Genomic DNA, 26,583 nt, shown 5'->3' with positions numbered 1-26,583 from the left:
TATTGTACTGTTGATGAGTCGACAAAAAGGGGTGCAACAGCGAGGTTTGGCACCAAAATGCCAAAACACGCGTATCACATTTGAAGTTCTCAATAATATCTATATCGTGCGTATTTCGGCACAACCACTCACATAGGAGCAGGTTTTGGCAGCTGCTGCTTTTGACCGTTTCAGCCGACATAATTGGCTGCAATGCTGCGACTGTCGATGCAAGCGGTGCTCCGCACGAGCCAGTCAAAGCTACATGCGACGCCCTTCCTACATCCACATCCTTCGCTGAATGCGTCGCCACTGCTTCTGCGTGCCGTGTCCACCGTCGTACCAGTGCACACCACACCCCGGAAAAAGAAGCGAAAGGGAAACTCGCCACAGCATGCTTCCAAGCCGTCGTCACATCCCCACCCCAACCAGAAAACATCGCTGGTGAACAAATCCAACGCGTCCGTTCTGGGTTCGACCAATGCCACCCAGGAGAAGGCCCAGGAACCATCCACCGTAGTAGAACCTGCTGCAGCAACCACACCGTCCGACAAGGACGTGCCTCAACCTGCAACTTCAGGGACACCGAAACGAGGTGACCATCACGCGTCGTCCTCCACGGATCTGGTTGTGAGTGCTACACAACCGTCAACGAAAGGCCACGCGCAAAAGAAAGCCGCGATCGCCACGAAACCACCAACGTCGCCTCTGGTCGAAGAGGCCCAAGTGGTCATCGGCCTCCTGGAAGAAATTGCCCAGCGCCAACGCGCGCTGCCATCCGCCGCGCATGTGACGACAATGCTCAACTACACGTCGCGCGACCAGGAAGACACGTTTTTCAAGCTGTTCGAGTTGTACCGCAAGCACGGCAACTCCAACGTGGACTCGACATTTCTCATTCCAGGAGTCGTCAAGTGCTGCGAAGTGGGCAATTCCAAGCAAGCTGTGGCCATTGCGACGGACATGGTGAACAACGGTATGCTCTTCGTTGTTTTTGGGGTGCCACGTACAGTAGTATATCTATCGATGGATACACATGCATGACAAGATATTGACCTTTTACCCAAAATATGGACTTTTGATTCACCAATTCTATCCATTGTATGTAAAAAGTTGTCCTGTGGCGATTGATATCACACTAATTGAAGTCACGCACTAATTTGACGTTGATATGGTTTCCTGCAACCTGATTGGCTAAATATATCCTTTTGTCGATGATTCTTGTGTACATCTATTTATTCGTTGTGTTGTACATTCATTCTCCATGTCACTCCAGTTTAGAATAAACACATAACAATATGTGTTGCCATCCTTGATACGTATTGACCTTTTACCCAAAATATGACCTTTTGATTCGCCAAATCTATCGATCGATTATTCTTTGTCCTGACGTTTGTATGTAAAGAATTGTCCTGTGGCGATGCCAATGATACTAATGACAGGCATTCATACACTATTTAAGTTGTTGCGGTCATGACTTCCGCTGCCGACACTTCTGTACATGTACTTTTGGTTGCATTGATGCATTCACCATGAATGTCGCTCCAGTTTAGAATAAACTCAACCATATGTGGATTTGGAATGAGTAGGCCGAAAGGTGGACCGCCACACATTGCATTTGATCCTACGGGTCGCGGAAACCAACAGTGCTGCTCGAGATGCGTTGAAAGTGCTCGACTTGCTCCTGCAGGAAGGCCACTTGGTCACGACACAAGACTACCAGCGCATTCTGGCCATCTGCACAGCCGACCACCACGAAGACGGTGCGCTCCGCATTTTGCAAGCGCTGCGGCCGCTGACTACAATTGCGTCCGACACGTATCTTCATTGGCTGTCGCGGTCGGCCATGGTGTGGCGCGCCGACATCTTCTTGGCGCTGCTCCAAGAAATGCGGTTGTCTGGTACACTTTGCCCTTCATGTAGTCCCCGGCTAACGTTTGTGTTTGACGATAGGTGTGGAGCCGCGGATTCCATCGCTCACGTCACTGGAAGTCGGTCGCAAGGATCCGGCGCTGACTGTCATGGAAGGGGTCCGGGCGGTGGGTCTGGACCCGTGCTTTGCCATGTCGGCCGTGTACGAATCCATTGCCAAGGCGATCGGGAAGGGAGACCGTCGAGACGGCGGGGTCACACGTCGACAGCGTGAAACCGCGTTGGAAAAGTGTGCATCTCATCTGTGTCTACAACTTGGAAATGTTTATATGTTGTGTTTGCGGTAGATTTGGCACGTTAAAAGTACGCAAGTTGGAATGGGAAGTGCAACCGATTCCCCAGCTATTGGAAACCCAAGCGGCGGGGTTGTTGCTCAAGAAGGAAACATTTCGCCGTCTCAAGTACCAGCAAGTGACCCGCGTGGAATCGTATTTGAACATGCTCCCCATCACGACCAACGTGACGCTCAATCTGCGCAAGCAGTTGCTCCGCATGTCGTTGCTAGTCAACACACACCGCGTCAAGCGCAACAAGTACATGATTCTCGGCGAATACGAGCGCGGCAAGTCGCTCATTGACTTGAGCAACATCCACAACTACCCGCCCGTGTCGCTCATGCGCATCATCCTCGAAGCGCGGGGCATGAGTCCCCGGGCTATCAAGGTACTCACTCCTCTCTCCCCCCATATCTGGGCAATATTTTCAGAGAGTCTGAACCTCACATTTGGATGATGCAGAATGCGTTGGCGGCCCCGGGGGACCTCACCCCCCGCGACAACAACGAGCTGAACCGCGCCAAGTTGAACGACTCGATCCACCGAAATGACCCCTTGCTGGACTTGCCAGACTATACGTCGTCGTCGCTCGAAACAACACTCATGCACTATTTTATCTCCAAGGGCATTCGCGTCAGGTAGAATATGCTGGCCATATTCCTTGAGCCTATTGATGCGTGTTTGATATAGTACGCAAGCGGAATTGGCATTGGACCAGGAAAAGATCTACGGTCGCGCCGTGATTTCCCCCGACTTGCTCTTGCTGGACCCCGTGTTGATCAATGGCGTACCCGTGCGTTGGATCGATGCCAAGAATTATTATGGCGCGCACATTGTCAACAAGCGGCTGATCGCCAAGCAGGTACAAACGTTAGTGTTGACTGTTTCGTTGTATTGAAAACGTACGTTAGCTGGCCTCGTACGTGAAAGAATGGGGCCCCGGCGCGGTCGTGTATGGCATGGGATACAGTGACATGATTTCGATCCCTGGGGTGGTCTGCTTGGATATGACCCCCATCCCAAAGACGTCGTGGGGCAAGTTCAAAATGGTGACCAAGTCGTACATGTACACGTTCCGCAATCTATTCCGATGGGCGCCGCACCTGGGCAGCGAATTGACCCAGGAGTATCTCACATCGAACGACTTAACCGAAGTGAATCGGGAGCGTGGAGCCCAAGAACGGTTGGAGCGATCGGCAGCGAAATCCGCCAAGAACCCCGTCGCCGCGGAAAAGAAAGAAGTAGAATAAACGCAACATGATGGATATATACATGTATTTGTGTTGTAAACAGAACCACGCAACTTGGTTTTTGCCAGCTAGACTAGGCGTGTCGTCAAGACTAATTGTAGGCGAGGATACTAAAAATAGTATTTCGGCATCGCAAAGCACCTCCAGACTCGATCCTTCGTGCGCCTTCCAACCCGGTCTTGTCCATGGAGCTGTATCCGACGGCAGACAACGCGACGGACGTTAGAATACCCCATGCAGGCGATGACGTTGCGTTCACGGAACCATATCACATACAGAACAACAGTCCCCGGCCGTCGCTGACCACTTTGACGCACACGCAAAACATACCTATGACATCCAGCTGGTGGCCGGTGATGAGTCAATGGTTGCCCTCGCTCGTCGTAACACCCAGCGTGATTGTCTGCGCTCACTTTCGTGGCCCCAACGGCGCCATGACCTTGGGCGCAGTAGCCGTCGCCCTTTGTAGCTACGAGTATGCCTGGCTAACTTACAAGATTCGGCATCACGTGCTTTTGCTTTACGAGAGATATATGATCGACCAAGAGGCCAAGAACAACAACTCATTATATGTTGTCCAACATGGACGGTACCAGAATCCGTTGGACGACACCGTGTGCGCCGTCCACATGAGTATGCGACGACGTTGGTGGAGCAGGTGTGCCATTGCCGGATTCGTGGCTGTGGTTGCCGCTGGTTCGATGACTGGAATTCTCAACAAAGTCCAAGCGAGGCTGCAGCTCAACAATCCGGAACTTCTTACGTTCACCGCCATCGCGTACGCCGTCGTAGGGTGCTCAGCTGCTCTCGCTCCTACGTGGACCTACGGCGTGGTGCTGTTGCTTCAAGTGTCTGGTTTTGCGGTGCTGACGTTTGATGGCTTTTTTTGCGCGCAAGAATCTCCGACTTGCTTCCTTATCATCGATCCAACCTTTGCCGTCACGGTTTTACTTGTTCCCATCAATCCTCCGAGTGGTCGAGTTGTCCCATGGCGTCGTTGAAGTCGGTGTGACCCTCGTCTTGGACTTGGTGGGAGTTGTGTGCATCCCCTTGTTGTGGTGTATGTTCGTTGAAATGGTCACTGGTTATGCCCGCTTCGACGAATACATCACCGCTCGATTCTTGATGATATTTTGGGGCTGCGAACTCGGAGCGAAGCTCGCCACACTGCTGATGCCACGACTTCGCCATGTCCGACGATTGTCGTCATCGACACCGTCGATTTTCCCCCATCTAAATCCTATTGACCTTGTTGGGGGCTCCGCAGGGGCAGTGTGGCGGTGTGGGGGGCGACTCGGATCTTCGCGTCGACCATTCCCCTTTGGCAGTACATTTTGTTTGCTGTGGTGGCCACCTTGATGTCAAGGTTTGAGTTAATTGACGACATGATATGACACCAGTATTCGTTGTAGGTATGGTCGGATGTTTGTTGGCATGCTGAAGCACCGGACGATTGATCCCTGGCATTGGTAAGTGTCGATCCGTGGTGAAAATGACTCATGCTGTCGGAGGCATGTTGGATTCGCTCGACAGGTTGCTGTTCATGGCGGCAACGTTCGCAATTTTCCATCGCGTGGTTGCACCTGAAGTCTATGCGTACGACGCGAAGCACAGTTTGGCGAGTCAAGTTGAAATGTTGGCTAAACTACAGTAGACCAACAATGGGTCTTGCAACCCTCAAACAGATCATACAGTTAATCCATATTCGTTCGTGAAGTGGGGGGGGTTGTTGGCATGGATACAGACTACGTCGCGCTGTACAGTGATAATTATCGACGTAAAACTACTTTGTAGTTAGCTAGTTAGCTACCCATGGCGCTAACTTTTATGGAAATTATTAATGAGTATTTTAATACTACGTAGTACTGCTGTTGTACTAATTAATTCCCATAAAAGTTGGCGCCATGTATATTTGTACTGTAAAATACTACAAACAGTACAAATATACATGATTGCTTTTCATGAATTAAGCGGCCGGACGCGCTCAATTATGGCCTAGAATGTCGTAGAAATGACTCAAGGTGTTGTCAAAGTCAGTCAACACGACCTGAGTCTGAGCAGCACTCAATTTTTTCGGGTCGAAGCTACCGTGGACTTGAAGGGGGCCGTGTAGGTCCGTCCTCCAAATGCCAGAACACGACGCAGCGAATGTCACCACTGCCGAAGATGACAAGGCCACCGCCGCGTGTGGTCCAGACAAAACCGTCGTGTGTATATTAACGGCTCGTTTACCTGGGGCGAAGGTGGGGATGAGACCCTGCTTTTCCAAAATCTCCAGTGGACAGTGAAACACGGCGACCTCGTGGTTGTCCATGGCGCTGTCGGCGCTGGCAAGTCTTCGCTTTGCTCTGTTTTGCTGGGGGAGATAATTAAACGAAGCGGGTCTGTCTTGTGGGCGGGTCGGTGGCGTATGTGGCCCATCAACCGTGGATCCTCAACGCCTCCATTCGAGACAACATCCTATTCGGCAAACCATTCGATCTCGTCAAGGATCAGCTTGGCCCGCGCTTGCTACTCTGACGCAGACGTGTGCATTCTGGACGCCCCGCTCGCCGCTGTGGGCGCGCTGGTGTTCAACGAGATCTTCCCCAAGTGTATATTGGGCCTTCTCCACCACAAAACCGTGGTATTAATCACACACCATCCCGACCTCATCAAGTCAGGCCACGTCCACCACGCATATACCTCGTCGACGATGGCTTTTCGAAACATCCACACACCAACACCCAAAAGGCGACCGAAGTAATCACCTACCTCTAAACCTGTTACTTTCCCCGTTGTCAGTCCCCAATCGAGGGTTCTGGGAACGGGAGGGTAAGACGAGCGACGTCGACACCCCAGACGAGGAAACAAGCGACAGACACGACGATGTAGTGTTAGTTACACCGACGAACCGGTCCTCGTATGGGTTTTACAACAATGTCAAAGTGCTCACCCCAACACCTCTGGTCGAGGACGAAAGTCGCGCCGACGGACATATGCGTGTCTGGCGCCGTCGTGCGTGCGTACTTGGCTAGCTTGGGCGGTTATGGGGCGCTGGTGATTGTGCTATTGACGACACTCGTCACGGAAGTCGTCCGGCTCAGCTGTGAGATGTGGCTGTCGTATTGGGGCAACGAAGCGTCGTCGTCCAGAAATCTTGCACGGGACAGCCGGCGCGCCATCATGAACGACAACCTGAACATCTACTCCGCCTTGGTATTTGCGATGTGCGTCCTCACGGTCGGCCAAGTGGGTGTCGTGATGCTGTTGGGTCTCCGGGGATCCAAAAACATGTTTGAAGCCATGCTCGGCAGCCTTGTCCGCACCCCCACACGTTTCTTCGACACGAATCCCATGGGCCGCCTCTTGAATCGGTGTGGCGACGCCGTGTTCCAGTGTGACATTGAGATTCCGCTCGCGCTGTCGTCCATCTTGCTCCAAACGGCCAGCGCCCTCAGCAAGATCCTCACCAGCGTGTTTGTGATCCAATGGATGGGGCTCCTCTTGCCGCCACTGGTCTATGGCTACTACAAGCTCGGGGCGTACTAAGTGAACCGGATCAAGAAGATCACCTTGTTGCCGCTGATGTGTCTTGTCAGCGAAGCCATCGACGGCGCCGTGACCATCCGTGCGTTTGGCCGAGTCTATCGCCATCAACATGTAGTCGGCCACATGTTTTGTCATGGTGGCCGTGAACCAATGGTACAGTCTGCGGATTCAGTTTGTCAGCAACGCAATGGTCCACGCGATTTTACTGGGTTGTGTCGTCGGGTGTTCGAAAATGTCCCCAGGACTGCTGGCGCTAGTCATCACGTCGTATGGCCAATCTCGTCAGCATGTGAGTCAGCGTCGAAAGGTCCTTGATATTCACCAGAACGACTGCACGAGTATTCGAATCTAGACGAGGAAGGGTCCAAGGATGTGGTCGCGCTCGAGGCGCTGTGGCCGACGACGGGACACATTGCGTTTGACCGAGTAGGTTTCCAGTACAAGGTCGATGACCCGCTAGTCCTCCAAAACGTGAGTTTTACCATCAAAGGCGGGGAAAAGGTCGGGGTGGTCGGTCGAACTGGCGTCGGCAAGTCCAGGTTGACCATGGCGCTGTTCTGCATCAACGAACTGGCCAGTGGAACTATCAGCATCGACGGCATCGACACCGCGACCCTTCCCTTGCGGCAACTTCGGCGCGGACTAGCCATCATCCCCCAGAACCCCGTCCACTTCAAAGGCACTTTGCGCACAAACTTGGATCCGTTGGATGCCTACTCGGACAACCAACTGTGGGCTGCGCTTGGAAAAGTCAAGCTTCTCGACCGCCTCACTAAGTCCGAAGCAAAGTTAGAGCAGCCAGTGGATAAGAGAAAGGCGACAATTTCAGTGTCGGCGAGCGGCAGATGCTGTGCATGACGCGAGCGCTGCTTGGACAAGCCAAGATTGTGGTGCTGGAACGAGGCCACGGCAGCCGTGAACCCACGGACGAGATGCTTCAGAGGATCATTCGAAACGAGTTTGCAGGGGCGACCCCCTTGACCATCGCCCACCGATTGGGGACAATTCTGGACTACGACCGCATCCTAGTGTTTGATCATGGCACTCTCATGCAAAATGACACCCCGGACGTCTTCCTGGCAGACACTCGAGGCGAATTTTACGAATTGGCTGCCGAGGTTGGAGCGAACTAGTACAGTATTAACATTTGTAGTACTGTTTAACTAGACTATTAGTATGTACTATATGCATATGTCTTAGATAAACAGTACTACATATGTACTAGTATTAACATATGTAGTACTGTTTATCTAAGACATATGCATATAGAACATCGAGCACATGTTTTACTCATGTGCAATGTCGTTCAAGTAGGAGTTGGTGTCTAAATATTGTATTATTATACATCATACCAAGCCTTATGGACTACTGTATGACGACAGTTTATAAAAAGTCCTTGGTGAGTCGATACACGATCGAGTATTCTACGAGCCACTGGTGCTTCTTCATGCTTACCCGCGACCCCACGACAGGAATCGTGCGGAGGAACAGCGACATGCTGAAGACAATCTGCACGCACGTGAGGCAGTGCACCCACTTGTGGTACGACTTGTCCAGCCGTGCCGAGCACGACGTGAAAAAGCAGAGCATCATGCACATGCCAACGCCGACGCATTGGAGCAGACTTGTGGGCAGCACCATCCCGGCCCCCATCAGCGTCAGGGCCACGGACACCGTCGCGAGCCAATTCCACGCGCCCGCACTGGACATTGCCAAAACTCCCGACTCGGTGGCATGCACAAGGGCCCGCACCCACAGTTCAGTGTACAGCAACGTGAACGCAACTGGCTTCCAGATGGCCACGACTGTGAGCATGAAAAAGAAGTCGAGGACATGCGACTCCATCGTTTTGTAGCCCAAGAACCGACCCAGTTTGGTCTGGTAGATGGCCCTTGATTCCAATGGTAGGGGGGATACGTGGGTCTTGGCCGTGTACCCGTGCTTCTTTGCCCACACGTACGCGTCGTGCTTGCCGAGTTCGTACAGCCATTGGATGCGTTCGGGTTCAGGGGGATACATGGCCCACCACATGGGCACGTACTGCGACGGCTTAATGTCGGCTTGGGTGCAGTAAAAAGGGCTAATGGTGACCGTGGAGGCATCCAAGATCGGCTGGAAGTCGAACAATCCCCCGTCCATGACCCATTCGCCCTTGAAGCGGAACGGAAGGCCGCAGATTGGCACCGCGCAGCACGACGCGTGGATGGACGTAGTCAAGTCTTCGACGCTGTCGAAGACACTGGCGCGACGGGACGACCACTTGGAAATGGATGAGTACACGATCACACAACGCTTTGCTTGCTCCAACGCCCCTGGGCGTTCAAAGTTACCCCAGAGTCGCATCGCGTTGTCCAAGTACTCTTTCACACGGAAAGCATTCTTGATGGACGATCGAGCGGACGGGGCCATGTCGTGGACCACTCCATGAACCATTTCGTCAAAGTCGTTGTCCAGACACAACGACAACGCGGCAAGGGACCCGCCGGATGTGCCAAGCATGGTCGCTTCACGATGCAATTCCATCTCCTGCAGGGCTTTGCCTACCCCAAAGAGGTAGGTCTTGAGCCACCCAGAGCATGCAAACGAGTAGCTCTGTGGCAGTGGTGCTTTGGATAAAGCTGTGGAGGCCACGACGGACGCGGCGGCGAACGAGGCTGCAGAAGGTCTTGGTGATGCTGACATTTTTGCAGAATAGCAGTTTTGTCGAGAGGTATAGAGTGGTTACTGTACGCACACCGCTTGGTGGTAAGATGCCATTGATTGGGCGAGAATGTGTTCGATAGACTTTGATTGGTGCTTTGATTTATAAAGGCATTTGATTGGTCCATTCTATGACGTCACCAACTTGGATTTCGTGGCATTTTGGTGTTGGTGACCATGCACACTTTGACGATGGTTCGTTCGACCAATCAAATGCAACAACGCGCCGACTTTTGTAGAAGCATATCCAAACCATCTTGAAGTTCGAACTCAATGTGTGACGTAGAGCGCGTCACAATTTCTAGTACTAAAAAAGGTGGTACACAGTAAGACTAATAGTACATACCTCGAAGTAGTACTACAGTATCACTGTACTACAAATAGACAAAAACTACTACCTATTTTAATAGGTAGTAGTTTTTGTCTATTTGTTGAATGAATACACTTCAAATGTATCGACAACGTACATTATACTGATTTGATGTCTTTAAACTGAGGAGTTCGCTCTGGATAGTACTTACAGTTAAGACTTACGGGACAGCATTGAATATTAATACCAACCTTGGATACTATGGTTAATATAATATAATTGTTGAATTAATAGCGTGGATGACATGTGGATGACAATTGGATGACATTGGATGAAATTGTGGGATGAAACCTAAAGTAGTAGTGGTGACCAACCTTACGTTGGCCCCGAGCGCCCGGGAGGCCGTCTGCGCAAGCGCGGCCGTACGAGAGCGCGGATCTAAGCTTACTAGTACTATTAGTACAGAGTAGTACTACTATTAATACTTCGAAGTAATAGTACGTACGTACTACGTGTACCTCATCCGGCACTACAGTACCGGTAATACTCAGGAGTACTACGCGGTAGTACAGTACAGTACCACCTACTGGTATGTAGTACTTTGAGGTACTATAGTCCTAATTCGGGCTAAGTATAGTAGTAGCCTATGAAGAAGTGACAGGTTTGCCAAATCCCCACAAAAATGTTAAGGTCACCATTCCCACACCAGGCGTCTGTTAAGTTAAGGTGGTATGTACAGCTGAATACGCCCCACCAACCAGTAGCATGTTTCGCGGTGTGAATTGTACGCGCAACACGGGGGTTCGCTTGGTCGTAAACGTCTTGAGGAGGGCGCGACTGGGCGCGAGTCCAGCGGCAGTTTTCCGCTTGAACTGGTTGTGGTGCTGTGATTTCACCGTCACAGGCGGGGCTTTGTGTGTCGCCCCATCGAGGCGGTGCATGTCCCACAACCGAACCGTGTGGTCGGCGCCGCCGCTCGCGACGAGCGTGCTTTCTGCCGAAAACGCCAGCGAATGCACGGCATCTTGGTGGCCCACGAGGGTTTCGAGCTTCTTGCCCATGTGCAGGTCCCAGATATTCACCAACGTGTCGTCGCCTGAGTTTCAAACAATGAAAATCAAGTCGTGATAACGAGGCACATTCTCATAATATTATTATTATTTTGAATATAAATATACGTACCAGCACTAGCGAGGTACCGCCCATTCGGCGAGAACGCGACGGCCGACACGCCGCCATAGTGCCCTGCAAACACGCGGAGACAGTGGCCAGTTTGGACGTCCCACAGGCGCACAGTCTTGTCCGTCGAGCCCGTGGCAAGGTAGTTGTGGTTCGGATGAAACGTCACACACTTCAAATGTCCATCATCGCTTTGTTTTTCCCATGCGATGACATATTTTTGCATATGTTACCTCGACGTCGCTCAAGTGGCCGGCAAACACCCGCAGCGGCTGGACGCGGTCGGTACTCCATAGGCGCGCCGTGCGGTCCATCGACGCCGACGCAAAGTAGTACCCCAAGGGCGCCACGGCCACGTCCCACACGGGGTACGTGTGCGCGCGGAATACCACCATGGACGTGCGACTCGCCAGACTCCACAGCCGCACGGTCGAGTCGGCCGAGCTGGTCACGGCGAACCGGTTGTCTGGAGTAAATCCGCACCCGTACACTGGCCCAGCGTGGCCTCGTAGAATCGCCGACCTAGAACATCGCCGAGTATTGTCAAGTCGATTCGATATTCGAGTGGGGTGCTGCTCGTTCCATCGAATCAGCAGAACCAAATCGACAGACAAAATCGATATACGACCAATCAAAAACCACAACACGAGCATCAAGTAGCCAATCAATTTCACTCTTCAACCAATACCGAATTAGTGTATGACTGGAATTAGTATGATACCAGACGATCTTTACATACAAAAGTCAAAGAATCGATCGAGAATCATTTGGCGAATCAGCACACTCAAGTATGATCATACGTGTTGTCTTTGTGATGGCCAAACCCGCCCAACGGTGACCCGTCCTGGCTCCACACACGAAAGGACGCGTCGTCGAACGCCCCGCCCACGACGTCGCCCTGGGCACTGAAACAGACGTTGGTCAAGTGTTCCGACGCGTTCGCTACGGTAAAGCACAGCGCCGACGGCAGTTGCGAGCTGCTCAACGCGAGCTGGGCGTCGGCGTCTTGAAACGCCTAAGCATCAACATGGGGTGGAGCCACGACGAGCGACGACTCACCGCTTCTTGGACGTCCGCCGGCTGCCGCAGCACGAGTTTCTCCAACAGATTCGCGTTGAAGGACGAGCTGCGGTCTGGCGCAGGACCTGTGACGGCACCAGGGGCGGACAGAGTGGCGGCATTATTGGCGGCGTTGGCGACGGAGTCCTTGGCCTTGGTGTCGGCGGGACCACTGGACGAGGCGGTGGTCGTGGGCGGCGACGTCGTGTCTGTGGCCGCAGCAGACGAATCCACATCCCCATCCCCGTCTTCGGTCGCTGCAGCCACCGCGCGCTAACACACATTATGACCATCGCAAAGACTAGTAGTAGTAGTAGTAGTACTAGAGCTACGAGCATACCTTTCGAGGAGGCAGGACGCCCCAAAGGAGTGGCACTTGATGCAACGACGCCAGCGTCAGAGACTCGGAAACGTCGCCGCCAGCCGTCTGGACCATGTACGCCATGTCGTAGTCGCCACTAGTGACCTGCGCGGCAATGTGGTTGGCTTCCGGTGTATGCTGGACTTGTTGCGAGATTTCATCTAACGTTACCACCCAACACATCGTGAACTACATACTCGTGTCATGGTGCGTCTAGTACCTGAGGTTTGGAAGAGAAGCGACGTGGTCATGGCGGTGGACTCGTGCGGTGCCAGCGTGTCGCACTGCGCAATTGTGAGGGACGGATGGTTGGTCTGCACGGAGATAGTGACGCGGTCGTTCAAGATGCACAACAACAGAAACATCTGGTGATCGCTCAGAAAAGTGTGGAGGAGCTGGAACCCGAGGAGGCTCAGCTGCACGTGGAACTTGGAGTGCAGCACTTGCTTGGCGTATTCGTTTAGACCCAAGTGCTCCCTCGTCAGCACGGAACCTAATGATCGAATCTCGTGCTTGTGGAGACGTTGGTGGTCTTTGGCGTGGCGTGTGAAATACGCCTTGGCTGCGTCCGCGTGGCCTTTCGCGACCAGTTCAAGGTAGCAATGTACAAACAGTGGGAACGCCACAGCATGCAATTCCAGCTTGTACATGTCAAGCGAATTCCCAATCCATGCCAGCAATGTCGTGTACGCACGCTCGTACGCAGCAGGATCGCCTTTGTTCATGCCATGGAACAATACGTGGTTCGACGCACAAGCGTCAATGGACAGCCCCACGTGTCGTGCATAATCATGTAGTCCTGCTGGCGCCGCCACACCGCCGCCGCCATTCTGATAACCCCGCTGTGCCAGGTAAGACGCAACCAGGTCGTCCATGTTCAGGTTCATCGTTGGCTTTGTCGGCGCCGCTCGGTACACCACCTGCGTACGGGCCACAAAATTGAAAAGTGACGTTTAAAGTACGATTTGTAGTTCGAGTTCAAAAGTTAGCTTATCATTTGTATGGGGTGAGGACTTCGGACTTCAGAGGACATTTCATCTCACATCATGAGCCAAGCAAACACATCGGTTCGAAGCATCCTGCGGACCGCCGAGTCCAAAGCGGCGTCGCGAACAAGTTCTTCAGCAGTGCTCAATCCATCCAAGGATGAGTGTCACACTCCCGCGTCCATCTCCAAGTGGCGCCGTCGCGAGATTGTCGGACCCACGACACCCATTACAGGGGTCACGCTGTGCTCTCCGCGACGTGTGACCTTTTCACCGTACGTTCCCATCCCTCGCCCGAAGCCTTCCAAGCCGACAACGAAGCCTGAGCTAAATGGCTCGACAATCCTGGAAGATGACGAATCGAATGTGGCGGAAAAGGAAACCGTCAAACGACTACGCCGCCTGCGCATGCGCTACGCGTTGGCCAAGCGCGAGTCTCTCGCCACTCGTCTCCGCCGCCGTCTCGTCTCTCTCTGGACCGGGGTCTCGCCTTCACTCCTCACCCCAGGGACATCGATCCCCATTGCGACTACAGCTACGACAGGACCCGTGCTGGACTTGTGGGCCATCGATCAAGCATACATCGAACGCCAGAATCGGCTCATGGCAACACGCCTCCATGCGAGGCGCGCCCCCGCCCCAACTGCATCGGTACATTCGACGCCGATTTCACTGCAGTTCAAAGGTGCATTTGATGCCCTCGTTGCTCCTGCCGACGTGCCTGTGGATGATTCTGCTGCGATTGTCCTCGCCAACGAACTGCCGGGGGTGCGCCGACGACGACGCTAATATAGAAGTCTTTCAAGCGTCCTGTGCTATACTAGATTGAATTTATTATGCTAAAGCAAGAAGAATCCGTCATAACACTCCGTCATGTACTGTAGTAGTGCTTACTACCTTGACATTATCAACTCTCAACCATACAGCGCAATGTACACTGTACCGTACAGTAGCTGTAAAGTAGATTTGAGTGTTTCCCTCCCCCAACTAGGAATCACTTTGATGCAGGATACATGTGCATCTACCTAGTCCGCTTTGGGCTTGACTGGTTGGCCAAACACAAGCCGACGTAGAATCTGCAATGGCACGACCACGACCACGACCACATTCACAAGCACACTTGCGAAGAACACAGTCATGATGGCGAACAGCGCCATGACGCGGACCATAACGCTTCCCGGGCTCACGGCGTGGATGGGTTCGCACCCGGTGTTCTCGGCCGGTTCGCCAAACTTGGTCGACGGGAACACCGTCTGCAGCTTGACGCGGCCGCGCACGTCCTTGACCGACACGACAGCCGTGGGCGGCGATGTCGTCCAGTCAAATTGGACGTCGCCAAAGTTGAGGCCCCCAAAGTGCGCGCGCCGGTTGAGGCGGTAGTGCCACGGCAGCAGCGCGTTCGACACGGTGTACCAGAACGCCGACGCCAAGTGGAATGGACTGATGGTCCACTCCAAAGCTGAGTGCGTCAACCCCGACGACGTCACTTCTGTCAGCTTGAACGCGTTCGTGGCCCCGCACTGGACTTGGTTGATTTCCGCAAACTCGACGTTGCCACTATACATGAAAACATAGTTTGGGTCACACCCCACACAAAACCACGTATTCACAAAAGGAGTGCCAAAACGAGACCTACAATTCACAAAAGAAGGACATGTACTAACAAAGAGAGACCTACTATTGACAAAAGAAGGACATGTACTAACAAAAGGAGACCTACTATTCACAAAAGAAGGACCTGTATTCACAAAAGGAGACGACCCCGCCATTCCCAGAGTGCAAATCGTGGGTGGGGGAGGCTGCATACAGTATATGTACGTACCTCAAGAGCACGACGCCAGACGCGTTGGACACTTGCAGCAGGTCGACAAAGCGGCGATGGGCGACGGAAAACGCTGAATACGACTCGGTGCCGAACCACCGATCGTTGGGCAGCACTTGCAGCGCCGACCCGATGACGTGGAACGCTGCCGTGGACTCGTACAGTTGGGCGGCCAGCCACGTCCACTGGGCCTCGCCCAAGATGTCTCCATTTTGGCCGTTGAAATCCGTCACGTTCTTCTTTGCGTGCTTGGACACGTACGGGTCTTTGTGGTAGCTACGACGACAGCACACAATGAAAAATAGAATAGAAAAAAAAGAAAAAAAATAGAAAACAATAGTAAACAATAGTAAACAATAATAGAAAACAATAATTGAAAAATATAATAGAAAAATAGAAGAAAAAAATAGAAAAATTAGAAAAAAATAGAAAAAAAAGTATTCTAGAGACTGAGAGCTCGACATCGTGTTTACCGATTGTCGAGCAAGAGGAGCTTGACGGCTTGGTCGCCCGAGCCAAACGTGTACGACGTGTAAATGCCCTAGGAAGCATCCACCTGCATCAAACATGGACAAAGGCGATGCAAGACTCATATGTATACCGCTTGCGTCCGACGCGGCGAGTCCTCGAGCTCCCCGATGAAGTCCAAGAACAGTTCTTGGCTCAACTCGCGATGGTCGAATTCTTTGTTGCCGTCGTTGCTTCCTAAATTGTGAGATCGATCGTATCATGAGGGGTGCGCAGTCGACGAGGATACTGGAGCGAAACGTCAACAAGTACCGTAGTCGTGGTCGTCCCAGATGCCGACGACGGGGGTGGATTCCACAAAGCGCGCATAGTCCGAGTTGTTGCGCTGCTTTCTGCGTCCATGTATGAGGTACAACGTGGCAACACACACAGAGATCATATGACGTACTCGTATTTCTCTTGGAGTCCAACGGGCTCGGCGTCGCGGTCAATCCCCTGCGTTAACGACTTCCATTCGTACTTCGTGTCATCGCCGTAAATCTGCAGCGCATGTTAGCGGAAGGAAGGGGAGAGAAAAAGGGACGTGGATGAGAGTGTCGCCTACGTACGTTGTTGCCGAGCGACAAGAACAGTTCAGGGTTCGTTTTCTCAATGGCGCGCCAAATAGGCTGCGGCAGGTCTTGATGGATGTTGGACCCAAACGCGAACCGACGCAGGGTCTTGGACGTGTCCATCGCCTTACTCTGCGCAGAGCCTACGCATCCGACCGCCAACGCCGTTGTCGACAACACCACCTTCATACCAATGACAAAATGCTGGTTCGTGTCACACTTTCCACGTGCTTTTCATTGGTTCTCTGAAGTTCGTGAGCCAATTAAGTACGCTTCCATATCTCTAAATGACGTTTTGATCAAATTTTAAAAAGTGATACAAATGTTTGGCGAAATTAGTCCTCTTATTCGCCGAAATCTAAAAACTATCCAATAGTAACTACTACGTAGTAGGTAATTAGTTATTGAGCGTTTTTGGCGGCTATAGGAGTTTCCCTCCTTAAATTAATAAACTAGTAGTGTTTCAGTTATTAATAGTACTTGCATACCACTACTATTAATATTAATAGTATGCACTACAGCTGCATTCAAACCCTTGAATCACCAAATTTGAAATGGAAACGTTTGATTTGATTTTGCGAAATATTTGTGAAATTAAATGCAAGCAGAGCACATGGTGATATAAAGCGTGTCAGTACAACAAGTTGGATGACAGTGAAGAAAGTCCAGATTTTGCTTTCGCCAACCATGAATATCTCGTTTTTGGCCTTCCATACCTCCGTGTTACGAGTTCCCGCAACTCCCTGGCAAAGTGGCCGTTTTCGTAATACTAGTATGGTCGTATCTAGACCAGCCCATAGCAAAGTAACCATTCACATCTCAATCTGGAACTGCTTATTTCGTAGTTACCGAAATCACAGAATAAGTTCTTATACTACTAAAGTAGCACTATTAATAATAGTATTGAGATTTGATATTGGGTTCTGGACCTCTTGACCTGAGTAGCACTATTAATAATAGTATTGAGATTTGATATTGGGTTCTGGACCTCTTGACCGAAACTCTATTATAATTCGCAACATAATATAATTCGCAACATGATATATAAATCGTTCTGCACGATTGTGTTGCCAATACTGATTAAGTACTATAGAGTAAGTAGTAGTACGGCATTCTCTCATCCCAAGTCCTTTCAAATGTGTGTCAGTCGCGTTTGAATTTCGGCGCTCGAACAAATCCAACCAGCCGCCACAGCAGCTGAAGCGGCACCACAACGACCACAACCGCATTCACGAGAATGCTGGCGACGAAAGCGACGAGCACGACCGAGACGGCCACTTGCAGCAGGAAAAAGGACGCCGGGGACACGTGATGGATAGGGCCGCATGCCGCGGGCGCGTCCCCAGTGTACCGCTCGGCCGGCACCACTTGGCGGAGCTTCACGAGTCCATCCTTGCCGTAGACGGACGCCGTGGCCGTGGGTGGGGACGCAGTCCAGTCCAGCACCACGTCGCCAAAGTTGAACGACGCGTAGTATTCCCGGGGACGGGCGCGGAAGTGCCACGGCAGGATCATGTTGGCCAAGGTAAACCCAGGCCCGACGATGCGATTCATGAGTTTCTACGGCAGAATTTCAAGCTCATGTTTAAAGACAAAAGGATATATATACCCAGGCATGGGTCATCCCCGAGCTTGAGATTTCCGTCACGTGGAACGAGTCGCCGCAACGCACTTGGTTGATTTCAGCAAAGTGCACGTCCCCACTGCAAACATTCCAGTGGTTACACGAATCGGCAGAAGGATTTAGCCAATCAGATCGCAGGAAACCATCGACAAAGTCAAATTAGTGTATGACTTCAATTAGTGCGATACCAAACCTTTGGACATGCAAAATGTGAGTACAAAGAAGCATCGATCGATAGTAGATTTGGCGAGAATCATTAGCACAAAAGTTAACCACATTCTGGGTAAATATATATACGGGGACACAAATATGTACCTCAAGAGCACAACCCCCGATGCGCGGGAGGTCTGGACGAGCGACAGCAGGCGCCGCCGCGCCCTTGGAAACTTGGACCAGGACTCTCCGATCTGGTACCATCTATCATCCGGCAGCACTTGAATGCCTGAAGCAATCACGTTGAACGTCGCATTGGACGTTGCTAATTCATGCTCGAGCCATTTCCATTGGGTGTGTCCGAGAAAATCTCCATCTGCACTTGCGTACGGGTCTCGGTGATATCTACATCCCAGCAATATTCGAGATGACGTTATCAAAATATGACGTTATCTTGTGGCATCATGGCAACGTCATCCAAGGGCAAACCCGATCTCGAGAACATGATATAATGTAGGACATACCGATTGTCCAGCAGAATGAACTTGACACGCTTCGCCCCACTGCCAACCACATACGATGTGTAAATGCCCTAATCGCAAGTCACGGAGTTCGGAGGCAATAGCGTTGTGAAGGGGGGAAGGGACCTCTTGGAGTCGTCGCGGAGAGCTCTGCGGCTCGTCTAGGAAGTCCAAGAACAGTTGCTGGCTTTCTTGCCGATAGCGATACGTCTTGTCCCCGTCATTGATACCTACCAACTTGGTAAACACCGGAAATGTATGAGGAGTATACAACCGTAGTCATGGTCATCCCAGATGCCAATGATTGGGAACCGCTCGCGAAAGAGTTTGTAGTCGGGGTGGTCGAGCTGTTGCCTGCACACAAGAACGTTGTGGTTTGTTTACGTTTGGACGGTGGAGTGGACCTACTGGTATTTCGCGGCAAGGACGTCGGGCGGCGCTGGGCGGAAGACACCTTTCGAAGGGGTGTTCGGATCCCAAATTCGAATGTCCCCGTAAATCTAGTGACAGGATTAACATCGTAGCATTGCCTCTCATGTGGATGGCACTATACATTGTCGCCGAGCCAAAGCCACAGTTGTGGGTCTTTGGCGGTGATCACAGGCCATAACATTTGATGCTTCGACTGGTCGTTGCATGAGCCAAAGGCAAACCGATTCAGAGTACTTGTCATGTTGCCAGGATAGTATCCGTGGACCCCCACAGCAAGGAATGTCGCTGCGGCCACGATGCGGTTCGACATCACTTCTCAAGATCAACGTGATTATGTCGTTTGCACATCGGTCGATGATTGGCCAATATATCGTACTTTATATGGGTAATCGCACTTCACAGGGATTCCGAAAATCTTATTTCTAGTACTACTAGTATACTATTAATAGTACTACGTATTAATAGTAAGACGCTATAAATAAAAAAAATACTCATGTGTGTAAATGCTGGAATTGCTCGTATTTTACAGGTTTAATAGGAAATTGTCGTATCACGCAGAAAAAGCTTCCGTCCGTTAGGGTTAAAAAACGACAATGTCCTACACTATTAATAAATAGTAAATATATTTTACAGTATTAATAGTACACTTACAATGAATTACTAATAATTCCGATCTGATTTCTGGTCCAATTCACGAGCTCAATGCGTCACCGCACTATAGATGCAGCGAACTTCTACGAATTACGTACTTCGATATATCGGGGTACAACCAACTAGCCTTTAACGTTGCATTATTAGCGCGGTTTACTATTAAGTACATGCGTAGGTAGGTACTAAAAGTGTAGAGTCACCGACGATTCAGATGTCCACAAGATGCAGAAACGCCATCGCAAAGTCGTCGACCGTTGCGGCGACGTCTTCCGTCTGGCCGTGCTTTGTTTCGGTCCTGCACCGGTCCAGAATGAAGTCCTTGGCGGCATTCAACTCCTTCGCCCGAACTGCTTTCGCCTGCGCTGTTTCTTCATGCAGAATGGACCCCACGAGTCGCCGAAGCCGCGTGTCCAGACAATGCACAACGTTCCGTCGATTGGACTCACGACTTGCTTCCTGTTGAAGGTCATTCATTCGCTATGGACAATAGAGATAGCTCTACCTTCTCGGGGGTATCGGACGGGCGGGGGCTGGATTCTGGATGCTGTGCGACGTACGAGATAAAGTCCATGGTGCGGGTCACAGCTTCGTCCCTAACGCATCACCTGTTCTTAAGGAATCCCACTACATCCCACGTGCCTATGCGCATCGGTATCCAAGGGCACTTGAAGGGTATGGGACTCCCAAGAATAACTGCTGGCATCTGGCACTTCCAGAAGAGTCGTCATACGTGTAAAGACCGCCTCGGGCACTGGAACCGCCCGATTTTGATTGCGACGACGGCAAATGGCGTCGGATGTGGTGATGGACACTTGACCAAACCCGACGTTGTCTAAGTAAACATACCTGAGCTACGACATACAAACGTGGGGCTACATATTGCGCACAGATTTGGGCCAGTTGATGGAATCGCTTGCGCATACTGCGGTAGTACATGTTGTCGTCCAAGAGGAACCTTGAAGGAGGAGGTTAGGCAAGAGGCTCCAGTCAGTGCGAACACGTACACAAGTAGAGGCTTCCCAACGACGTTGGCCGCTAAGGACCGCAGGCTCGACTGAACACGATCCACCACCGCCATTCGCAAGTCCCGCCATGTCGACGGATCGAACTTCTCGTTGTCATGGCCACGAGAAGCGTCAAAGATGTCGTCGTAGCAGATCCATTCAATAGACATGGTATCGTTGGATTGGCAGTGTGATGCCAACGCACGACAGAAGCTGGATTTGCCCGCCCCAGGCAGCCCGCAGAGGACGAGCACAACGGCCGACGCCGCCATGTCGTGAGGTTGGTGCAGATCGTTGATTGGTCCACGAGGAAATCCATTTGGAAAGTGGTGACGTTTGAGATGTGTGATGGCACAGTCGACTCTGCCAACTCAAAACGTTCAGACTTTCACAAGTGGGAGATGCAGACTGCACTACTGCACTGCAGGAGGAGACATCATCACAAAGGTGGTCGTACTAACGTTAGCAGGTTCCACGGGTTGCCGCCAGATTGGACGATGGTGATGAAGAACACGGTAATGTATTGAAGGGACATGTTGGACATGACGATGTCGATCCTGGTGAAGAGTCCGATGGGGACGCAAAGACTACCAAGGCAGATGAGGAAGGTCGAGAGCGAGGGGCGGGGCTCACCTACCTCCAGTTGTTATGCGGCGAAATTGCAGCAACAGCCGTGGGAGGATGCCGCCACATCATGGCGAAGGTCAGCAGAGTTTTGATGGACATGTGGATCGCGCCCATCGTGAACACGAACGGAAGCCCGTCGTGCCAGACAAACTATTTATTGAACAACGTCATGCTGATGCTCATAGCGTACCACCCGAGGATGCAGACCTTTGGACGAAAGCGTGGCAAAAGTACGACGCTCCCCCTCCTCCATGAACCTTAGAAATCTCATCATCATGTACCTTCTAGGCAGGCAGCTTTGCTGTGGGTTCCGTCGCGTTTGGTAGTATTTCACCTTACACAGTAGTGACCATCCGACCAACTTTAGTGTATGAAAACACAGGGAACGAAGAATTATGGTCCAAATAGCCGCCATGGAGGTTGCCGCAGATCCGCCAAGCTGCAGCGTGATGGGCTCTTTAGTCAGAGAGTTTTCGCAGGACACATCCACAAACAATCACCGCAAGCATCCTTCGCTTCGATGTGAAAGCCACAGTTTCATTTGAAGCAGCCTTTCTATTTATTCTACGATGGATTATTATAGCATCAGTAGTAGTGCTCCATAACCCCATTAAGTAGGCAATCATTGGAGCAGCACCCACTCGATGGTCACGCGCTCGATGCGGCCCACATACGGCGCGTGCCGGAAGATGCTCGAGATGGTCGCCACGTACAGCCACATAGCCACATGACGTGGAGGTCAATCTGGGTGCCCAACGCCGTGCCGGGCACCTGACACACCTGGACGAGGATCTCGTTGACATGGTTTTTCCTGAATGAAAACGTCGTCCCCGGTCGACGAGCGGGCGTACAGCAACTTGAGCGCGTCTTTCCGGCCGTAAGCTCGTCGGAAATGACCGTCAGCCCCTGGCGCATCATCACGAGGCGCTCCGTGGGAATGCAGACGAAGTCGACGGAATTGACGTGGTCGTTTGGGGCTTGAGCGGGGCCGCCGGTTGTTTCAACCGAAGCGTCTTGTACATCGATGGCGGCGGCGCGTCGGACGTCGCCGACACAGCCGGCTCCTGCGCTGGTTGTTCCACTGGCCGTAGTCCGCCTAAGACAGACACATTTTTGACGCGAGAGGAATAAGACGACGACGAGGACATGCAGGGGGTTTGGTTGGTTTTACTTCAACGTCCCCACCTCCAAACGCAATGGCGGTCGCACGGAAAATCATCGGATTGACCGTACCCATCTTGGCCAGCACCGTGCCTCGGCACCAGGCTTGGCTTGAACACCTTGACCAGGAGCAGCTGCGCCTTGTCCCATGCGACCGTCGACTTGTCCGACAGCGTGTCGATCGTGGTTTCGACCATAGTGCGCAGATCCATCTTGCCAGCAACCATATGCGTCATCTCGACGGTCCACCCGAGCAATTCTGCGCGGCCTCGCCATGAACGGCTGCAACGACGCGAATCAACTCGCAGACGCCACGTCGCCGTGTACCACCCAGTTGCGCAGCGAGTCCAGACACGCCTGCTGCATCGCGTTCTTGTTGTCCGCCACCCCCGCCACGAGTTTGGAGCCCACGAGGTTGGCTAGTTTGGCTACGGATGGCCCCACACTGACAACCACGACCCCCATCATGTGCACGGCCTTGGTCTTCATGTTGGCGTTCGAGTCACTCATGCGCCTTGAGCGACTTGGTGATGTCCATCACCCCTTGGTCAACTCTATCGACAAGTCCGCTTTTTCACAGATCTGCTGGGTTTGCTCCATCGCACCCAACCGCTTCTTCCACGCCACCTTGTCGTGTTCGTTGGCCATGTCTGCCAGCAACTCCTTTGAGATCTTGGCTCTAACGTCCACACGGCCAAACAGCTACCCCAAAGCACCTCCTTCCTCCCCACCTTCCTCTACCACTGTATTGACCGCCCGAGACACCGCAAACGAGCTCGGATTGAACCCCACGCGTTCGAACTCAGCCTCGACGCAGTCCTTGAGTGACAGCTTCCACCCATCCAGGTTCAGAAGCGGCCGCATGGCGTCTCCCAGCTGGCCGTACAACGAGCCAAAGACGGCGATGGCCGACACGCGGGTTTTGGGGCTGCTCGACGCCAAGCCGAACGGTTCCTTGACGTACTCGATGACCCCATGGGGGTTGCACGTGGGCATGCCAAACTCGCCGACGCTCTCGCGCGCGAACTCGAGGCACTCGAACTGCGCCTGGGGCGTCTTGACCACCGACATGTGCCCAAAGATCGCGGCCAATACGGACGCCAGCCCGACGAGCTCTGCAAGCGCCAAGAACATCGGACGCACCATCTCGCTGACCTTGTATCGCTCATCTTCTCTACCGCGCGCGCGGGGCACCAACGCCGACATGACCCCCAATCCCCCATTGACTCGCACAACGACGCAATGATAGCTATAGCTTGGAAGACGCTCTTGAGCACGTACACGTTGGCCACCTTGAATGTCTTGGACTGGCAACTCACGTGCTACGACGACGGCGTCCAGATTCGCCGTCGCCACGTTGAACGCTTCCTCCAGCGCCTCAAAGCCGGTTTTGCGGTCCATCCACTTGGTGCTTTCGAAGTCACGACGTTCGAGCTCCATCCGTCCAGGGCCAACTCTTCCAGCTGCGTTTCGGCCTCTTCTGGGGTCATTTTGATAGTCTCCGACGTCGAGTTTCCAGTTACGGCGGTGGCTTTCGTGGCTTCTTTTTCAACAACTTGGCTGGCGATGTTGAAGGGAGCGCGGACGGCATCTTGGCGCGTTTCGACACGGGCGTCGCCTTCGATGGTTTGGCCACCGAACTCGATTGTTGCTTCGGCACGGACGACGGCGGTGGTCCGCTACGCTGTTGCTTCCCCCTACACACCACCATGTACATCAGTCCAATCAAAATTCTCGTCATCAATGATCAACCAGTCCTTAGGAGTGTCGAAATGAAACGTACCATTCGCCGCTTGGATCACATTGAAACTTCGCGGCTGGAGTTTCTCGAGTAAGTCCAGCGTAGCTTTGACCATGCGACCGGCTTGCAGCGACGATGTGACGAGGGTGACCATGGCCTCGACGCCCGCCTTCTTAAGCCCCGGGTCCGAGTCTTGGATGCTGCTGGCAAAGAACTCCCCAATCATTCTCCAATTGTCCGCATCAGCGCCGCGTCCGACATGTTGATCTTGTGCTTGGCGATGCAGCGCTCGACGAAGGTAACGCCGCCTTGAGACGCCGGCACTTTGTAGCTTGAATTCGTCCATCATCGCATGGATTGACAGCGCATGCTGCTGGAACAAGTCGAGCGCCTCGTGGTCGCATTCAGCACGGTTGACATTTTGTCGGACAACTTTCGCAGCAACACGGGCAAAACAGCATACGCGCGTACAGCGCACTTGAATTGACTTGGCCACGACGTTCACGTTCACGTCTTGAGCGTCTGCACCAAGTCGTTGTAGTCGTCCGTCTCGAGCTTGGGCACCGACCCGACAATGTCCAAGATAATCTTGAGAGCGTCCACCTTTTCGCTCCACTTGGACAGCGCCATCTTTGCTTTGAATTCTGTCTTGGGGAGACAGTCCAGAAGGTTTATCGTGTCCGCAAACTCCCCGGGTCGAACGCCCTCCTGCGCCTCCTTGGCTGGCCTTGGACAATATCGATCCTCTAGCAGCCACTGGTTAGTTGGGCTGAATTCCTTTTAAATAACGCGTGGGGACGGCTTGCCCTGGGGAATCTCGTTGATCATGGCTTTGTATTCGGTATGTCTGTTGGGCGGGTCGTAACTTCGCCATGATGTCTTCCACGAGCGTGGGGCATGTCCATCGGTACCTTTCCCCCATCAGTTTGACAGCGTTGGGGCAAACGTTGTTAACCGTTGATTCACATAGTGCCTCGAACTCCTTCTTGACGGCCGCCACGGGCACAGTGCGCGGCCCGAACGCCTTGAAGCACGCCAAGATGGAGCTGACACAGAGCGGCAGCACCTTGGGCCTTTTGTTCCTGGAGCCTTCCAGCAGCACCGCTATCGTGTCTTCGGCGCTGCACAGGTGTACAAACTCGAGCACGATCTCTTCGGCAAGATTCACTGCCCCCGGTCGGCCGGAGAAGCCCTTGTCCACGACCCTGGGCAGCACTCTCCCCACAATCGCATTGTTCCACTGCTCGGGATGCACTTGGACGGCGCACGCCAGCACCGCCGCCAGGCCGTACTCCATCGCGGCGGCGTTCTAGTCGTCCACAAGTTTGTCAAACAACTCAATCACGTCGCCACCTTTGATGGCGCGACCGGACTCGAACGCCACCTTCAGGTCGTCGGACGCTACTTTGCGGACTCTCCAGTCCTTGCCAGCGACTTGGCCGCCACTTCCTCCATTTGCAAAGGGGCCTCAAAGCCGGCTTTGCGCTCCGTCCACTTGGCGCTTTGTGAGTTCGTCTCGATGCTCGAGCTCCATCCGTCCTGGGCCAATGCTTCGAGCTTTTCTGCCTCTTTGGGAGTCATCGTGATGGGTCGATTTGAGTTATGTCAACAGTTTCACATAGATTGCTCCATGACTGCGACGTGGTGACCTCCAAACGCGGTTCCGAGCGTGACAGAAGTGCTCCGATTATTCCCTCGGTGAACAATGTATCTGAAGACATTGTGGACTACTTAGCACACCGCTTTCTAAAGAGCGAAATACACCTTGGGGGAGTTCATTGCAAACGGAGCCAAGATGATTCTCGGGGCAATCTCGGCTCATTGTCGGGACGCAGACCATGACGATGAGCAGCGACGGGGACAAGTATTGCAGCCCCAGAACAATTGAGAAGTGCTGGTTCCACACGTTGCTGCCAGCCTTGATGATGGTGAAGAACGATGCGGTGATCTGCGCGATACATCACCGTATCCATCATCACCATCACCAAGTCTGGCGGTAACGTGGGGAATCTGGTATTCCTTCTTCTTGTCGTGCATGCACAACACGTATTGGAGTTGGCTGTGACGAGGGTTCGGTGTTTGACCGTTCTTGAGCGAGGTCGAAGCCGCGGCAGACAAACACTCCATTTCAATGTACTTTGTGCCCCAGAATGTGACCGCTCTTAACAACCTCTGATGTCGGACAAGCGCCAGGCCACGTTGTGTG

General features: G+C 52.6%; 13 protein-coding genes across 17 annotated transcripts; 3 read left to right on the top strand and 10 right to left on the bottom strand.

Moving 5' to 3' along the window:
- Positions 1-207: 207 nt before the first annotated feature.
- On the top strand, positions 208-8,100 carry H257_03578 (hypothetical protein; the record flags this gene model as incomplete). Its single annotated transcript, XM_009827732.1, has 19 exons — positions 208-955; positions 1,569-1,880; positions 1,933-2,140; positions 2,199-2,574; positions 2,649-2,824; positions 2,877-3,048; positions 3,098-3,427; positions 3,538-4,307; positions 4,704-4,802; positions 4,849-4,905; positions 4,970-5,032; positions 5,550-5,626; positions 5,680-6,030; positions 6,221-6,338; positions 6,391-6,960; positions 7,018-7,060; positions 7,083-7,260; positions 7,320-7,755; positions 7,797-8,100. 19 exons carry the CDS (start codon positions 208-210, stop codon positions 8,098-8,100), a joined length of 5,388 nt encoding a protein of 1,795 aa, XP_009826034.1.
- Positions 8,101-8,284: 184 nt separating this feature from the next.
- Positions 8,285-9,668, bottom strand: H257_03577 (hypothetical protein). Its single transcript, XM_009827731.1, has one exon. It carries the CDS (start codon positions 9,647-9,649, stop codon positions 8,351-8,353), a length of 1,299 nt encoding a protein of 432 aa, XP_009826033.1. The 5' UTR covers positions 9,650-9,668; the 3' UTR covers positions 8,285-8,350.
- Positions 9,669-10,666: 998 nt separating this feature from the next.
- Positions 10,667-13,507, bottom strand: H257_03576 (hypothetical protein). 4 transcript variants are annotated; one of them, XM_009827727.1, is made up of 7 exons: positions 12,797-13,507; positions 12,556-12,737; positions 12,216-12,488; positions 11,957-12,171; positions 11,390-11,678; positions 11,160-11,328; positions 10,667-11,073 (listed from the first exon to the last, which is right to left on the bottom strand). In XM_009827727.1, exons 1-7 carry the CDS (start codon positions 13,461-13,463, stop codon positions 10,694-10,696), a joined length of 2,175 nt encoding a protein of 724 aa, XP_009826029.1. In that variant the 5' UTR covers positions 13,464-13,507; the 3' UTR covers positions 10,667-10,693. The 4 variants fall into 4 exon arrangements, with proteins under 4 accessions (XP_009826029.1, XP_009826032.1, XP_009826030.1 ...); XM_009827730.1 differs by having other exon boundaries at positions 11,160-11,678; XM_009827728.1 differs by having other exon boundaries at positions 10,667-11,328.
- A 30-nt stretch (positions 13,508-13,537) lies between these two features.
- H257_03574 (hypothetical protein) lies at positions 13,538-16,807 on the bottom strand. The gene is made up of 7 exons (XM_009827725.1): positions 16,461-16,807; positions 16,301-16,392; positions 16,165-16,244; positions 15,986-16,089; positions 15,858-15,925; positions 15,385-15,660; positions 13,538-15,119 (listed from the first exon to the last, which is right to left on the bottom strand). Exons 1-7 carry the CDS (start codon positions 16,650-16,652, stop codon positions 14,588-14,590), a joined length of 1,344 nt encoding a protein of 447 aa, XP_009826027.1. The 5' UTR covers positions 16,653-16,807; the 3' UTR covers positions 13,538-14,587.
- Positions 13,540-15,227, top strand: H257_03575 (hypothetical protein). The gene has a single exon (XM_009827726.1). It carries the CDS (start codon positions 13,623-13,625, stop codon positions 14,349-14,351), a length of 729 nt encoding a protein of 242 aa, XP_009826028.1. The 5' UTR covers positions 13,540-13,622; the 3' UTR covers positions 14,352-15,227.
- Positions 16,808-17,442: 635 nt separating the features above from the next.
- H257_03573 (hypothetical protein) lies at positions 17,443-19,521 on the bottom strand. Its single transcript, XM_009827724.1, has 8 exons — positions 19,315-19,521; positions 19,170-19,261; positions 19,036-19,115; positions 18,888-18,991; positions 18,765-18,832; positions 18,403-18,645; positions 18,073-18,166; positions 17,443-18,023 (listed from the first exon to the last, which is right to left on the bottom strand). Exons 1-8 carry the CDS (start codon positions 19,501-19,503, stop codon positions 17,607-17,609), a joined length of 1,287 nt encoding a protein of 428 aa, XP_009826026.1. The 5' UTR covers positions 19,504-19,521; the 3' UTR covers positions 17,443-17,606.
- A 530-nt stretch (positions 19,522-20,051) lies between these two features.
- H257_03572 (hypothetical protein) lies at positions 20,052-20,415 on the bottom strand (the record flags this gene model as incomplete). The annotated part of the gene is made up of 2 exons (XM_009827723.1): positions 20,052-20,300; positions 20,347-20,415. 2 exons carry the CDS (start codon positions 20,413-20,415, stop codon positions 20,052-20,054), a joined length of 318 nt encoding a protein of 105 aa, XP_009826025.1.
- A 68-nt stretch (positions 20,416-20,483) lies between these two features.
- On the bottom strand, positions 20,484-21,120 carry H257_03571 (hypothetical protein; the record flags this gene model as incomplete). The annotated part of the gene is made up of 2 exons (XM_009827722.1): positions 20,484-20,676; positions 20,732-21,120. The coding sequence occupies 2 exons, from the start codon at positions 21,118-21,120 to the stop codon at positions 20,484-20,486; spliced, it is 582 nt and encodes a 193-aa protein (XP_009826024.1).
- A 113-nt stretch (positions 21,121-21,233) lies between these two features.
- Positions 21,234-22,175, top strand: H257_03570. 2 transcript variants are annotated; one of them, XM_009827721.1, is made up of 4 exons: positions 21,234-21,551; positions 21,661-21,705; positions 21,764-21,797; positions 21,858-22,175. In XM_009827721.1, exons 1-4 carry the CDS (start codon positions 21,382-21,384, stop codon positions 21,999-22,001), a joined length of 393 nt encoding a protein of 130 aa, XP_009826023.1. In that variant the 5' UTR covers positions 21,234-21,381; the 3' UTR covers positions 22,002-22,175. The 2 variants fall into 2 exon arrangements, with proteins under 2 accessions (XP_009826023.1, XP_009826022.1); XM_009827720.1 differs by having other exon boundaries at positions 21,843-22,175.
- Positions 22,124-23,146, bottom strand: H257_03569 (hypothetical protein; the record flags this gene model as incomplete). The annotated part of the gene is made up of 3 exons (XM_009827719.1): positions 22,124-22,571; positions 22,709-22,895; positions 22,939-23,146. The coding sequence occupies 3 exons, from the start codon at positions 23,144-23,146 to the stop codon at positions 22,124-22,126; spliced, it is 843 nt and encodes a 280-aa protein (XP_009826021.1).
- A 27-nt stretch (positions 23,147-23,173) lies between these two features.
- Positions 23,174-24,076, bottom strand: H257_03568 (hypothetical protein; the record flags this gene model as incomplete). The annotated part of the gene is made up of 2 exons (XM_009827718.1): positions 23,174-23,338; positions 23,390-24,076. 2 exons carry the CDS (start codon positions 24,074-24,076, stop codon positions 23,174-23,176), a joined length of 852 nt encoding a protein of 283 aa, XP_009826020.1.
- Positions 24,077-24,155: 79 nt separating this feature from the next.
- On the bottom strand, positions 24,156-25,674 carry H257_03567 (hypothetical protein; the record flags this gene model as incomplete). Its single annotated transcript, XM_009827717.1, has 5 exons — positions 24,156-24,333; positions 24,389-24,768; positions 24,906-25,104; positions 25,177-25,242; positions 25,289-25,674. The coding sequence occupies 5 exons, from the start codon at positions 25,672-25,674 to the stop codon at positions 24,156-24,158; spliced, it is 1,209 nt and encodes a 402-aa protein (XP_009826019.1).
- Positions 25,675-25,778: 104 nt separating this feature from the next.
- On the bottom strand, positions 25,779-26,504 carry H257_03566 (hypothetical protein; the record flags this gene model as incomplete). The annotated part of the gene is made up of 3 exons (XM_009827716.1): positions 25,779-25,945; positions 26,142-26,325; positions 26,379-26,504. The coding sequence occupies 3 exons, from the start codon at positions 26,502-26,504 to the stop codon at positions 25,779-25,781; spliced, it is 477 nt and encodes a 158-aa protein (XP_009826018.1).
- Positions 26,505-26,583: the final 79 nt, after the last annotated feature.

This window comes from Aphanomyces astaci (genome assembly GCF_000520075.1).
Source record: "Aphanomyces astaci strain APO3 unplaced genomic scaffold supercont1.6, whole genome shotgun sequence".
Taxonomy (NCBI): domain Eukaryota; phylum Oomycota; class Saprolegniomycetes; order Saprolegniales; family Verrucalvaceae; genus Aphanomyces; species Aphanomyces astaci.
Note: the sequence above shows the minus strand (reverse complement) of the source record. Positions and strands in the feature narration are given on the sequence as shown.